General features: G+C 42.5%; 1 protein-coding gene across 2 annotated transcripts in view; it reads right to left on the bottom strand.

Moving 5' to 3' along the window:
• Window positions 1-2722: 2722 nt before the first annotated feature.
• The window catches only part of htt (huntingtin), a 45590-nt gene continuing 33427 nt past the window's right edge, over window positions 2723-14885 (bottom strand). Inside the window, exons 23-29 of one of the 2 annotated variants that reach the window (XM_018009838.2) lie at window positions 13210-13585; window positions 12839-12976; window positions 11878-12140; window positions 10325-10499; window positions 8200-8425; window positions 4680-4948; window positions 2723-3792 (exon numbers count right to left, since the gene is read on the bottom strand). In XM_018009838.2, the coding sequence (XP_017865327.1) occupies window positions 3334-3792; window positions 4680-4948; window positions 8200-8425; window positions 10325-10499; window positions 11878-12140; window positions 12839-12976; window positions 13210-13585 (1906 nt within the window). In that variant the 3' untranslated portion in view covers window positions 2723-3333. Of the gene's footprint in view, window positions 3793-4679; window positions 4949-8199; window positions 8426-10324; window positions 10500-11877; window positions 12234-12838; window positions 12977-13209; window positions 13586-14885 lie in introns of those variants that run through there. The other variant, XM_089462767.1, reaches the window with a different exon arrangement.

The following is a 14885-nucleotide window of genomic DNA, read 5'->3' as shown; positions in this document are numbered from 1 at the left end:
TTTTGTATCATTTACAGTTGTTTCGTTTTCGGTATTTTCCAATCATTCGCGAAAAACTATTTGGAAAGTGCCTGAAAAAATTTGAGAATTGTTCATGAAACTGAAATAGCTACGATGTGCTCCAGACCCAGAGACGGCACTACGACTTGCAGCTGCTTGCTGATAGGCATTGATAGGCGTGGCACAGAGCTGAGGCGTAGGTGGGCCCAGACTAAAATCCACTTGGAGATATTCGGGCCAGCTTTAAGCGTCTTGGACTCGACTTGGCCAAGTTGTGCGCGCATTTTGATTGCATTCAGAGCCGCCGGACATGGAGCTGAATTAATTATGCAGCGTTCGTCTTGTGTTTCGTGTATTGGCTCCGGTTTATTGGGCAAAAGGAAATCGAGCTGCTCACAGTTTTGCATAATTTATTCAGTTTTAATAAGCGAGCTCGCCTCCTGTGAAGCGCCAGAACTTGGGCGCGTTGATTTTTACACGTGACGAGGGCGTGGCTCTTGTCGTAGTCGTAGACATGGGCGTAGGCGTGGGCATGGATGTGGGTGTGGGCGTGGGCATACCTAAGGTTGACTTGCTATTTTGCGAAGGTGGCGTAATTAAGGCGTATCAGTTGCTGACAGGCATCACTTCATCGCCTCTGCCAATGTAATTAAAATTTCAAATTAGCTGATCAAAGCTGTTGCAGGTAAGCGAAAAGCAGGTGTTGTTTATTAGATAACATTGTGGCAGCTCGCGTAATAACTGCCAATACGTGTGCGTGTGTATGGGTGTGTGTGTGTGCGTGTACATGCTCAATGGCGCACAGCTATTGGCTCATGCTACAGTGGACACATTTGCTGTGCGGTCTTAAGTCATTGAGACGCCCCAGCAAATAGCTAAACAATAACGGTAGCAACAGCAACAGCAACAGCAACAGCAACACCAACAACAATAGCAACAATATCAATAGCAACAATGTTATCATCATAACAATAATCATAATCATAACTGTAAGTGTAACATTTGTCCTGCTGAGCGTCTACGTGTGCGTGTGTGAGCGCTCAGGAGCTGTAGCATACTTTCGTGCTGGCCTGCATACCAAGCAGTCGAAACGGAATGGCATGGAACAGTTCGCACTACTGACCTACTCGCAACAGTAAAAACACGGAGTGGCAGAGAGAGAGAGAGAGAGAGAGAGAGAGCCAGTGGGAGAGAGAGCGCTCGCGAGACTTTTAAGAGAGCCAAATTTGCAAAGAGCGCAACTCCGAAACGTGGTGAATTTCGTCTTGGACAACTGTTAACAGCGTCGAAGAGAGCGCAGTGGCTGGCAGTTGGGCACGAGCCACAGCGGCAAAGAGAGCGCAACGCCTGGCAATGGAACACGAGTCGCAGCTGCACGAAGGCGCAGGTCATGGTGTCTGGCACACCTGAATCAGTGCTTGTGGCACGTCGCTAGCTGCGCCACATACGTTTGGCAGCGGGTGGCGGCGGGTAAGCAGCGGACAGCGACAATCTGTGCCCGGGCCCGTCGTTATGGCTATTTGGCCAAATGAACCGTAACCAAATGCTGATAGCCGAAATGTTGCAGTTTATGGCCAGAGCGAAAGCCAAATTGCCTCTCGCCGTGTCGCATCGTCGCAGCAATGGCCACAGCAAAAGGACATTGTCTTTTCACCCACACACAGACATACACAGACAGACACCCCCACACTGCCCCTGTAAAGCCTGTGCTTGATTGCATAAGGCGCTGTCTGTCTAAAAAAAAAGAAGCTATATAACGACCTGCAACAACTTTACACTTCATTCTGGAGCGTAGCTTTCTCCATTTGCGAATTTCCGGCTCACACACACACACGCACAGCGTCGGGGGCAGACACTACACATGTACGCATGCAGCTAAAAAAAAGTTGATCTGCCAATTTTCGCTCAGAAATACAGCCAATGGGCTGGCTTGACAGTGCTTGTGCAACTTTTATAAGTCGCTAAATGGCAAAGAATCTTTCTATGCATACTCTACAATGCAAAATGCTTGAAGGTATATTAGCTTATAGCAGAATGTTGGGCTTACTATATATTGTATTGAAAATAATACAGATATATTTGCTGAGGGATGACTTTCATGAGACTATATAAATATAAAAAACAATTATTTTTTATTCATTTAATGAAATTAAAAACACATTCTGACCATTCACGACTGAATGTACAAAGTTTTTCTAAGAATCGTGAATATTAAATAATTATTTTTTATATATTTTCCATTTTGGATAACATTAATCTGACTGAGCGGTAACCGTGCTCGATAATGAGTTTTGTCTTACTGAAAGTATGTTTATGATATTTTAAGTGGTATATTTATAATCCTCGAGCAGATATATCTATATACTTCAACATTTACTTAGCCTGTTGTCGGTTTATTATTTTTATTAAATTTCAAGCAGCTTCACCTCAATCGATCCTTCCAACGCAACAGAGTATCTATAAGTCATCTACCTGGAAAAAAATATAGAAAATTTGTTGCTTCGGAAAATAATTTTTGCCATACTTTTTGAGTGACATTTTGTCAATTTTAATGCGCTTAGCTTCAACTCAAAAATCCGCGCAAGCTGAGTTACAAGGCGAAGAACAAACAGGTGAAACTGCAAAAGTTTAAAACAGCTTTGGAACACAGTTTAAATGACAAAAAAAAAAAAAAAAAAATAAGTAAAGTAGCCTTCAAACATCCAAGTAAAACGCAGACCAGTGACAGTAAATATTTTCACAGAGTGACTTTTATTAAATATACCTGATTAAAGACATGGAACAATACAGTTTTGCTTAGTTACATTCGGAAATAAGTTGATCGTTGGTTACACTTTTCACTTAATGGAATTTGTTATCAAATTAACTAACAATTGATTAAGCTGCCTGCATACTAATGCAAAACTTTTTAAGAAAACACAATTTTCTAAAAGGCCAAAGATAGATAGACATAGACAGAGAGAGAGAGAGAAGGAGAGAGGGAGAGGGAGAGCTGCAACTCAGAAATTAATTGCGGGTCGTTAAAGTTTGGAGGAGGGGAGAAAATAATTTAAATATTAGTTACACATAATGTAAACCATAAATTAATTTTGAATTCGCAAACTATTAAAGAAGTTTTCCCAGGGAGAGCGACGCAGCAGCGAAGTCGGAGGACATCCGTCTGAACTTTGCAAGCGCCGAGCAGAGCAGAGCAGAGCAGAGCAATTAGTTATTCACGCTTGCGCTTGTCCTGGGCGTAAGTTTGCCTGCTCTTCTTCAGCGTCTTTTACTTATTTATTTTTCGGCTAAATCCGCTGCAAAATCCTTGGGGGCTCCAGTCCGATTTGAACGTTATCAGAGGCGCTGCAACATGGAGGCATAGACCTGGCTCTGCTCATAGTTCCTGAAGGCCTCGCGAAAGCGCAACTTCTGCTCGGCACTCAATTTCGCATGGAAATCTTGTGCAGCTGTCACGAACAATGCAATTTCGTGTTGACCCAATTTCCGCGGTGGCATCCAGACGCTGCCGCAGGCGGATGTGGTTGCGGGCCCGTGTCCGGGGCTGGGGCTGGGGCTGGGGGTGGTAACGGCAGCGGCAGCGGGAGCCGGAGCGGGACCAGATGCAGATGCTCCGCTGCCGAGCACCAGCGGAAATAGTTTAATCAAATGCAGATTTATGGAAGCGGATAAAAAGATGACGCTTAGACCCCAGACACCTTGCTGCTCCGGCTGGGCCAAAAACGTTGGCAGCGTGCAGATCAGCCAGTCCTGCAGCATTTGCAGAAACGACGAGTCAATAGCCGAGCGAAACACCTGAAAAAGCACGTAGACACGAAATGAAACAAAGAAGCAAAAGATACGAAAACAGATAGAAGCAAAAATACATTAGTTTTCTTTTAGAATTTGGCGCCGGCTGAAAGCACAAAAGGCAACCGAAATGCTTGATTAAACGAGTGCAACACGGAGGCAACAGGGTACGGATTGCTCTAATGAAATTTCGCTGCTTGCCACAGTTAGTTAGCCTGGCCCGAACGACAGTGCAATTTGTGCTTTAAGCCATGTGGCTGCCTGCTCCAGTTTAGCCAAGTCCAAGGCTTCGTGTTTTCCTTTTCTTTTTTTTTTCTTTTTTTTTTTTTTATTAATTTCCATGCCAGGACACACATATGCACGGCACGCCCACTGGGCAACCTTGAACCTAATGAAAAAAATTTTATGGCACCACAGTGGCAGTTGCTTCGGTCTGACCCACATAGTTGCGTACGTTTTCGGTTGGTCAGGGGCCAAGCTGTAGCCATGAATTCCATTAATTTTCAAGCTGCCAACAAATTCCACACACACACACACACCACACACACACACAGGCACACAGAGGCCGGCATCTGACAACTGGAGGCAACTATTTTACCCTTTCACCGGGTGCTCAGACCAGATATTAGCGGTGCATTTGCTTCGCTCCAGTCTCAAGACACAGAGGCCCATAAAGCTACCCATAGCAAAATGGACCACCTCGAAGACACACACTCACACACTTTCACACAGACACAGTCACTCTCACTCACTGACCCGTCGAGACACGCACGAGTGGCTAGCGCAGTGGATTGCGGGTCTTTACCTTTGCCAGCAGAGCTGAGCCGAGCTGCGCTGAGCGGACCAGCCGAGCTGCTGAGCACCGTTGGCCAGCAGATTTGGCTGCTACTCACCTGATACACAATCATGGCAATAACATCGCCATGCGGCTGATTTATGGCCAGGAACTCCTTTATGACCTTCGTCAATATTTCATTCGGTGGCACTAAATCACGTATAATTTGGCACAGCACTTGTCCATAAATCCAGGCAGCGTCTCGACTCGATGATTTAATACAATGCAAAAGTATATCGACTTTATCGCTTTGCAGCGCGATTATCTCTGGATCATCCTGCACAATGCCATTCGACAGTTCCGTATTCTCCAGCTGAGTCGACGAACCTAAAACAAAAGCGAAAATGAGAACAGAAAAACCAGAGTCATCAACAGCGCAAACATGTCACAAGTCAAAAGTTTTGCAATTAACAAAGCGAGCCCCGCCCACCGTCTATTGGCCATTTTTTGCGTCTACATTAATGTTTCCACATACTCCAGTTGAGAGCACATAAATTTACATTTAAAATTTCTGGCTTGACGTGTCTACACTCACCCTCCCTCTCTCTATATCACTCTATGTGTGTGGTCATGATTGTGTCTGGATATATTTTGTAATCGTAGCTGTTTAGCGGAAAACAGACAAGATCTCAATATTTATTATAGCTCGACTTGTATGAAATATTTAAAATATTCAGAGAAACTGCTGGGATGTCCTATGCACAGTGGTTAATCATTTATTTAGCCAAGAGATAAATAAATATGAATGTGGAATATATTTTACCGATTATAGATTGAGCGTCGGTCAAGAGGTTTGCTCATATAAGTTTGACTGGGGACCAGAATTTTCGTCGTTATTACCGGATTCCGATTCTACTGTATATATTTTGTTGCATCTTTTAGACATATATTATTTATAATTAATTGCATTCATTTTTCATGATTTTCTCATTAATTTGTTAAATTATATTTTAGGGGATTGGAGAGTCGAGTAATATTTCGATTGCATTTTTGTTGTGGGTGCAAATTCGAACAGAAGCTAGAAACCTGTTGTTGTTGTTGCTGTACATAGCTAAGCGCATGTATGTGTGGGGCAACATTAAAAGCCTTTGCTGCTTCATGTGCGGCTGCATTTAGCTTTGGCGTGTGCGAATTATTAACAATGCGCGCGCTTGGCCAGCGCCAACTTTGGCCTTTAGCTTTTGCCGGCTTAACATTCTTGCTGGCTGTTGCCAATTTGGCGATTGTTGTTGTTGTTGCTGCTGTTGGCCAGGATTTGGACTGGTGGTGCTGCTGCTGCCGCTGCTGCTAGTGGCCACAATTATGCGCACCACAAATGCCGTTAGCAATGAAAGCACAAAAAAAGCTAACAAACTGTAAAATTCGTTTAAGATACTCACAAAAAAAAAAAGAAAAGAAAAACCAAAAAAGCGAAACGAAGCGAAACAACAAACACGAGCACGAGCAACACAAAGTTGGCTAGGAAAAAAGGTTGTGTTTCGCTGTGCGGGTCCTTAAAGGATACCCAATATAGCCGCAAATATTTATTATTGCGTACTGCTCGATGAATAGGAGAGACGAAGGTGGCGCTTTTTTTTAGACTGTTGCCATTTGTTTTTTTTTTTTTTTTTTATTCGTATTTTTGTGGGCGTGCAGTGTCGTCTTGCGTCGCCTGGGACTCGATTTATTTGCGTCTTTTTTTTTGCGCCCGCCAAACACTTTAATAAACCAGGCTAACGAACGGGCGAGGAGGTGTGCCACGCCACGGCCAACTTCCGCTTAGCTGCACTTGGTTCTGGCCGGCTACGAGAGGGCCTAAAATCGCTGGCGAAACTCTCGTTTGGCGGTTGCAGGGGGGCGTGGCACACAACTAGCGCAAACATTGACATTTTTCAAAGGATTTGCATGCTGTGCGCATTTGCCAAGGACCTAAAAGCGAACGGCACTACGCACTGCCCCGCACTGCCCGCACAGCATCGCATCGCAGCGCATCGCATCGAGCCTGACAAAGTGCAAGAAAAATACATGTAGCTGCGTGCGAGCATCGCATCGCATCGCATCCTGGTGCCATATTTATGCACATCGCCAGCATTGTTTTGGCCAAAAAGCTGCTGCACACATGTCACTCCGGCTGCAAAGCTAAACTTCAAGTTTAAAGTGCAAAAACACAATGGAGCGACTCTCAATGGCTTCCCACTTTGGCCGCAACTAAACGCAGCTAAATGGCTTTCAGCTCAGCCAATTGGTTCGATCAACAAGTCCAAAAGCAACACAGCCAGACATTGGTCTATATACAGAAATTTATATATGTATATTTCAGTATGTGTATCTATATCTTTGTTAGTTAAGTTGGGCTAATGAAATGCCAAATGAACATACGGCAGGGACAATACTGTTTAATAAATAAAGACAGCAACAGTAATCGAACAGTTCCCCAAAGATTAACACAGTATATATATTTATCGAGTGAGAGAGGCACTACATAGTACCCTGTACATATGGCAGCAGGTCTTGAACATCAAGAAACCGTGAGAAGGCATTGATAAGACTCTACATTAGTCTCTACTGGCTATTGGATATTTTCAGACTAAGCTAAGCTTATATATTCTTAAAAAATTTCTATTTAACGTTTATCGATATATATCGATTTCTTAAATGCAAAACAAGTCAACTTTTTTCTTAAAGCTTCACGGTGAATTTCCTGTCTCAGGCCTATTCAACCAACAAGCTTTACAAAGAATACTATAATTCTCCAAGATATGCTTTCATTTGTGCTTAACTAATAAACTAAGGTACCCCACATTAGCACTCACGGAATAGGGTATCAAAATGAGCAATTCGAACGAGGCTATCAGCAGGAGGGAGGCGCATGCGGGCATGCGCCCGAGTGTCAAACACTTCTCAACGCTAATAATTGCCCCGAAATTGCGGTAATAACGCCAGCCAGAGAAATAATTGTTGGCTTGTCAGGCAGCTGGCCAACCAGTTGGTCAATTGGCCAATTGGCCGACCGAAAGCCTGTCAGACTGGCCGACTGGCCAGCCACCCAAGGCCAACATATAGCATACCGTAAGCATTGACAGCAATTACCCAAGCATGTAGTTACACAGGCCCACACACGCAGTCATGGCCAAAATGGGCAGCAAACTGTTGACCCGGTGCTGGCCATGGCCAACAAACAAACGGACACACACAACATTAACTTTTGGCCAATGGAAGAGTCAGCCAGTTGACCTGGAGCAGAACTGGGACTAAATGCAAGTGCTTTATATGTTTAATGCATATGATTAAGCTCTGCTGTCGATAGGGCTTAAAGCCGGCCAGTTTAAGCCACGATATTCGAAGGATGTTCGCTCAGCAGGGGACTTGGACCACCGCAATTGTTTTTGTTTTTCTGCTTTTCCGTTCTTATGTTTTGCAGCTGTTAAATAAAATAACAAAATATTTTCGACTGTTTTCTTATATCTTACGCACATCTGCTCTTGCTCGACTTTGCCTTTGTAGAGGTATTGTCTTGACTTGTTCTCTTTCGCTGTCTTTTTCTTATATTACTTCCTCTGTTGCGCACTTCCTCGAGTGGTTATCGTTTCGGTACTCACCCACATACATGCAGGACAAAAGCAATTTCAATGCTGGAATTGAAAATTTCTCATTTTCCATTTTCAGCAATTCGAGCGCAAGTTTTTCAATTTTATGTCGCAACTGCGGTGTGACCACAGCTCCAGTGCCAGCTTCAGCTCCAGCTCCAGCACCACTTCCGCTACCCTCCGCTGCAGTAGGCGCTGCTCTCGAACAGCCGCTTCGCACAACGATGCGCTCGAGACCCTGCGCAGATAGATATGTAAACATAAAAGTAAATATGTATTGTTGGCATGGCAAAAATATCAAACTTCACAGAGTATATATATGCATATATACACATATATGTATATATGTCTGTATGTATGTATGTAGTTAGCAGCGTACATATATATGTAGTCAGTGTGCGCGGCCCATAGAGCAACAGAATTTTTGGGGGCGAGCGATTCGCTTTTGAATTTTTATCATTGCATACTTAAGTGGATTTTTCAGTAATGGTCACGCTAATTGAGTGGCAAATTGTTATTGTTATTGGCCGCTGTTGTCGCTGTGCGCTAGTGGGCGACCACGCCCCGCTCAGCTTCGTCTGCCCAACCACTGAGTACTTTTGCTTTTTAGTTCAGTTTCTGTCTGACTCTCACTCCCTCTCTCTCTCTCTCGCTCTTTGTGTCCTGTTGTGCACCATCAAAGCACAAGTAGCGACAACAACAACAACGACGACAACGAAACAATTGAATTGCGTGCAAATTTCATAAATTGCTTCAAAAGTTGAATTTAATTTGTCTGCCAGCAAAAAATGCCCAATGACCGGAAGTGTGCAGTGAACAGAAACGTTTTGTAAACTCTTGGGCACATAGAATAGGGTATTCAATAGGCTGCTATTTATTTTTTAAAATGCACTCTGAAGGCTAACGCTAGATTAACATTCAGTTGCAATCTATTTATTTATTTAATTTTTTTAAGTAAAAATATTTTTAATATACTTGTCATAAAAACAGAGCTCAGATTTGTTGAAAAATCTTTCGAATATGTTACGCTGCACTGAAAATTTAATGACTCACAAAATCAATACCGTTTGCAATACATTTCAATCAATGCAGTTATATAATAATATAAACTATATATTCTCGTAGGCGCTCAGCATGTCAAGAGTTTTATATATTCATTCATGCATCAGCTTCTCAATAAATTTCTTCTTTATTAATTTGGCCATTCATCCAACAAAATATCTATCCCAATAACAATATTTCACTACGTGTATGCTTATATCAATTCATCAATAAATCAATGCCCGAATCAGTTCATTAATACATGAATATATTAGCCCAGTGACATAAACATTAGACCAATCCATCATTCTATGCATGCACAGAATTCTGGTCCAAGCTCCACTGCGCAGCATCTGTCGGTCGAGCAGACTCTGCCTGCAATTGGAATTGCTATTTGTTAATTACTGTTACAGAGCCAGCGTATGCAATTTGTTTGTCAACTGGCATACTCTAGATGTTACCAATGGCAATTAAAAGCCCAGCTAGTCGATTATTAAATGGCCAAATTATGCGCACTGACTGAGAAATTTGTTATTGATGTTGTCTCTGCTGGAAGAGCACATAGAACCGATGTGTGCACAAAGTTTGAGCAACAATTTCATTATATTGGACTTTGGTTCAGGACATGCACATACGCATTCCCCCACTCGTATGTGTGTGTGAGTTTATATGTGACTTGTGCTGTTTTGACGCTGTGTTTTTGGACCAATAAACATTTTGTTGTTGTTTTCGCATTTTTTCCGCGTCTGCCAGTTATGAGAGCGTGGCTACATTCTATTTTTTTTTTTATAGGGAATGCCACTGCAGTTGGCTAGCTGACTAGCTAGCTGGCTGCCTGGCTGGTTGGCTGGTTGGCTGGCTGGATTCCTCTTGAAAATTGTCAATCAAAAAACCAATTAAGCGCGACGTGGACGCTGTCTGAGTTGAAGTTGCCCACTAGATTTGGTTAGGGCAATGGGCTGAACGTTTAGGGCCATCAATGGAGGCGAATGCCAACAATGGACAGACGCCACGAAGTGCTGTTGGTGTGTTGTGCTGTGTCGTGTTGTGTTGTGTGTTGAGTGTATGTAGTATGTATATGACTAGTTCTACTCACATGCAGCACACACAGATAGAGCTCCTCATTCTGTGTCTTCTTCAGAAAATTATTGGCCGCAATAATCGTATTCGACAGCAAATGGCATTGCGGCACAAATTTCGACGTCCACTCGATCAGGCTGTAATTGAGCGTCCAGACCAGCTTCGTATGTGCATCACTGAACTGCAGCGGGCTGTCCAGAAATTCAAGAAAAATAAAGAGAAAAAAAAAAAAATCAGAAAAATATCAGAATGGAAATGCAGATAAAATGCAAAAATCGAACTAGATTACACACTGAGTCTTCTGCCTGACCGCCAGCCCATCAATCAATGCGGAATCATTGACGCTAACAGCAGCTCGTTGGACTCGCTGTCAACAGATGCTGCTCCTGCTCTCTACTCTAAATTAATTAGAAATTTTTGATGCGTTTCACTGCATGCTGGCCAGCAGCTGCTGCCCGGCCAGCAACGCGCGTTAAATTACAAAATAATTAGCCCAGCGCCAGCCTTGACTTTTGGGCGTGCTATTTAGGTCCGCTGTCTGCGTGCTGATTAGATTTTCGCTGCACTAAAAGCCGCTAATTATTGTTGCGGCTGCTGGAAAATGGCGTTCGGGGCGTGTTTGCATATTGGTTGCATCCGTACGCGTTGCGTACACACACATTCGCCTCGATTTCAATTTAATAATTTTCAATGTTTGCTATTGGCTTCGTCTCAGCGGCAGCTGCAAAGTTTCAAGGTTGGCAGCAGAAAACAGCAAAACAAACTTTCTTGCAGCAAAGCAACTGAAGTGCTGGCATATGAAATTTCATCAATAGCCGCACAGCAAATGGCTAAACCAAAACTTGCCAGCACCCAGGCAGCAGCAGCAGCAACAGCAGCAGCTGCAGTGCCAATAATTACAATTTGGCTACAGCAGCAGGAGCAGGAGCAGGAGCAAGAGTACCAAAAGTCCTGGCAGTGTCATCGATCAGCCATTGCGCTTGAGCTGGTAAAATATATCGACAGCCACAGAGAAGAAGATAAAGAGAGAGAGAGAGAGAGAGAGAGAGAGAGAGGGAGAGAGTTACTTTATTGGAAGCCACGTCGAGTTATTAGAACTTCGACTTTTGCCAGGAAAAGGAAGGAGGTGCAACCGACGCAGTCCTTGAAAAGTTTTTGATAACGCCACAAAGGGTAGTGAGGCAGCCAAGCAGCCAGGACGCCAGGTAAATCCGCAGAACGGAGCACGCTGCAGCCAAAACTGTTCGTAATGCAAAATGCGAACTTTTGCCATTATTGGATGGAAGAGGAGCGACCGAATGTTGGCTAGAGCCCAACTAATGCACATCGTAAATAGAGCCAACAGTTGCTCTACAACTTGCTGTTGTTGCTATTATCTGCGGTTGCAGCCAAGATGTGGCAACATGGCTAGCGTGCAGCAACTGTTGCCCAATCCCAGCTGGTTAACATGCAGGGCAAATCGTTACATAGAAACTTGAGGTCTGGCCAAAAACAGAATTTGTATTTCAGTGTGTGTGTGTACGTGTGTGTGTGTGTGTGTGAGTGTGAGTGTTTGCATGTGTGTATTACCTCTCATCAATGATTCCATGACGATTGATGTAGCCAACAATTAAGTCACGCAGCAATGCAAGTTCATCACTGAGCTTGCCTATCGCCGTGTTGGTTCGACTGCAGCATTCGAGCAGACAAAGCAGACCCTGAAGCGCCGCAATCCGTATGAAGCAATGCGAGCTCTTCAAATAGACGTTCCCAATCAGCGACGCCAAGTGCTGCAGCTCCCCATGGCTGGGTATCAGCAGGGCCTGCGTGCGGCACAGCAAGTAGATGATGTGCTGCAATAAAAACAGAAGGATAAACCCTAAAAACTGAGGCAGAAAGACCGATGCTGGGGATTAATTATCTTCAAGGTTGATGTAACTGCACATCTGATATAAAGAGAGAGCGAGCGACAGATAATAAATTAGAACGTGCATTCAGAAATCTTGAAACACAAATTTTAATTATTTATACGACACTTGATTAAGCGATTCTATTGCGGAAAAACATAATTGAATCGGACTTGTGTTATATCACATGATAATAATACGACATATAAAGGTAATATTAAATAAAATTAAAGTAAAATAAACTGTATGTTCTATAATCTATCTAAATGATACGTATATCTATGGAAAATATATATTACATAGATTCACTCGTTACTTTTTAGATGATAAGATCTTTGGAAAATAAATAAACTATCTATTCTATAATCTATCTGAAGGACAAGTACATCTAACTATTGAAAATATATAGTACATATCCAGTTTTCACTTGATAATAATAAGACATATAAAGGTAATATTTGGTGCTGATATCTGGGGAAGAAAATAAACTATAATCTACATATAAAAGCATCGATTTATCTCTCACCCGATAATTGAGCAATAAGTTTCTACTTTGTATATGACTATACTATTATTATAATTAAGATTATTTTACGCAGTCTACGACGAGCAGTCAATTTGCTTCTCTTTACGTATTCACCCACCTCATGCGATATGGTGTCATCCATGGCGATTTGGTCCTGCAGTCGCAGTGTGCGGTCCTTAATCCATTTGATTTGATCACGACTCTCGCAAATTTCACAGAAATTGACCAGATTGGGCAGCACTAGGACGTGATTCAGCTATGAACAAAAGTTAAATTGCATTGAGACATTTCCAATTAGCCAAACTGACAAGCCAATAGGTTTCAGTGCGAGCGCATTGGACATCGCGCAGTTCAAAGAATCAATCAAACGGATTGGCATGTTAAGCTGGCTGCTCTAATGAAATTATGCTGCATGTGACTGACATTTATGCCAGCCAGTATCTATTGTTGCAGTTGCAGTTGCAGTTGCAGCCACCGCTGGGCACTTACCTCGATCATCTGCTGCAGCACGTCAAAGACCAACTGTGTGCTGCTCCGTATGTCGATGCCAGACAGTTGCACAAAATGCCGATAGTTGCGCCAGTTGACGTCAGTCACGCTGTTGTTGCTCCACGTCGATAGCCGCTGCCTGCCCGCCTCACTGCCAGCCACGTCCGCCTCATCGCCAGCCACATCGCCACCGTATGGGGGCGCCTGTGCGTACGCCTCCATTAGGGCCCAGCAGAAATTGAGATCGCACTGATTGGCCGCAAGGTTGCGTGTGCCAATCACATTGTCCACCCTCGGCTGGCGCTCCAGATTGGCTAGATAGAAGACGTTGCACGTCGCATCCACCAGCAGCTGCACCTTGTGCAGTTTCTTCAAGCTGTGAAATGAGCAATGCAATGAAACACATTTTCAACTGTCAGAGGCATGGGAAATGCTGCAGGTTGTCGACGTGTCGATGTGATACAGAGCGCAGCATAAGTTAAAAACAGCAGCAATACATTCGTGTCACACACACACACAAGCAAATTAAAAGTAAACAATTGTCTGCTAACTAGTCGAGTCACTTGTTGTTTTGCTGACCCGCGGCCACAGCAAAGAACTTGCATCATTTTCAGTTTCGGTGATATTTAGCTATTGCCTCCAGCGTGCACACTAATATCAGCAAATACATATATAAAATTATTTTTATAATTTTTATGCGCGCAAAAAACGCAACAAATGCCCGAGTACATGCAACAATTTCCATGTTCAAGCGATTTAAGGAGTATAAGAGGGCATGTTGTTTATAAGAAAAGCTCCGATTGATTAAATTTGATATACAGTTAAACATATAATGATACTCATGTTGTAGACTTGAGAAATTAAATTATAGTAAAAGACAATAAAATGTGAGAAATACGTTTCTTTAACTAAATTTCAATTTATGATATATTTTTTTACAGTTAAGAACTGTATCAGATTAGCTAAATTTAAAAATTACTTATAAAGATTTAACTTTATTTCCTTATATATTTTCGATTCTTATGACGGATCGACGTCAGCCATAGAAACTACCATCTATTTATAGCAAATTAAATTGTTTAAACCTATAAGCTACTATCTATCTAACCATATACAAGGTATCTGCAATTCGAGAGACAAAGTTTCAAATTTGTTTGTTTGCTTTGCTGCATATTTTTAATTAAAAGTCGTATCACGTTCTACCCTATGATGCACGAACATATTACCTGAAGCAGATAAATTTTATTTTATAGCTCGACTCTCGTTTCATGAACTCCAAGAACAACAAATATATAAATATATATATACTGTGTTGTTAAATAATAATTATCAAACATTTTTGCTTGCTGCCAACTAGGTACTAAAACTTTACAAAAGGTATTTTAAATAAATAGGAGAAATATTTATATGTATATATAATACAACATCTAAGTGCTTGCTTCTGCACAAAAAACAGGATTGTCAAAAAAAAGACATAGAAGAAAAGTTGTTGGGCAAATTGTTTTAGGGATTGCATGTTAACAAATTAGTTGTGCTTTTAAAGTTGAGCAGAGTTTTGGTAATTGCTAAAAAATAATATGCGTCAGGGGACACGATACACGTACATGCATATGGGTGGCATGCCTCTCGGAGGACAACAAAAACACACCCAGACACACTGGCACACTCGCACACTC

The sequence above is a fragment of the Drosophila arizonae genome, chromosome 2 (genome assembly GCF_054131065.1).
Source record: "Drosophila arizonae isolate 15081-1271.41 chromosome 2, UAZ_ARI_1.0, whole genome shotgun sequence".
Taxonomy (NCBI): Eukaryota; Metazoa; Arthropoda; class Insecta; order Diptera; family Drosophilidae; genus Drosophila; species Drosophila arizonae.
Note: the sequence above shows the minus strand (reverse complement) of the source record. Positions and strands in the feature narration are given on the sequence as shown.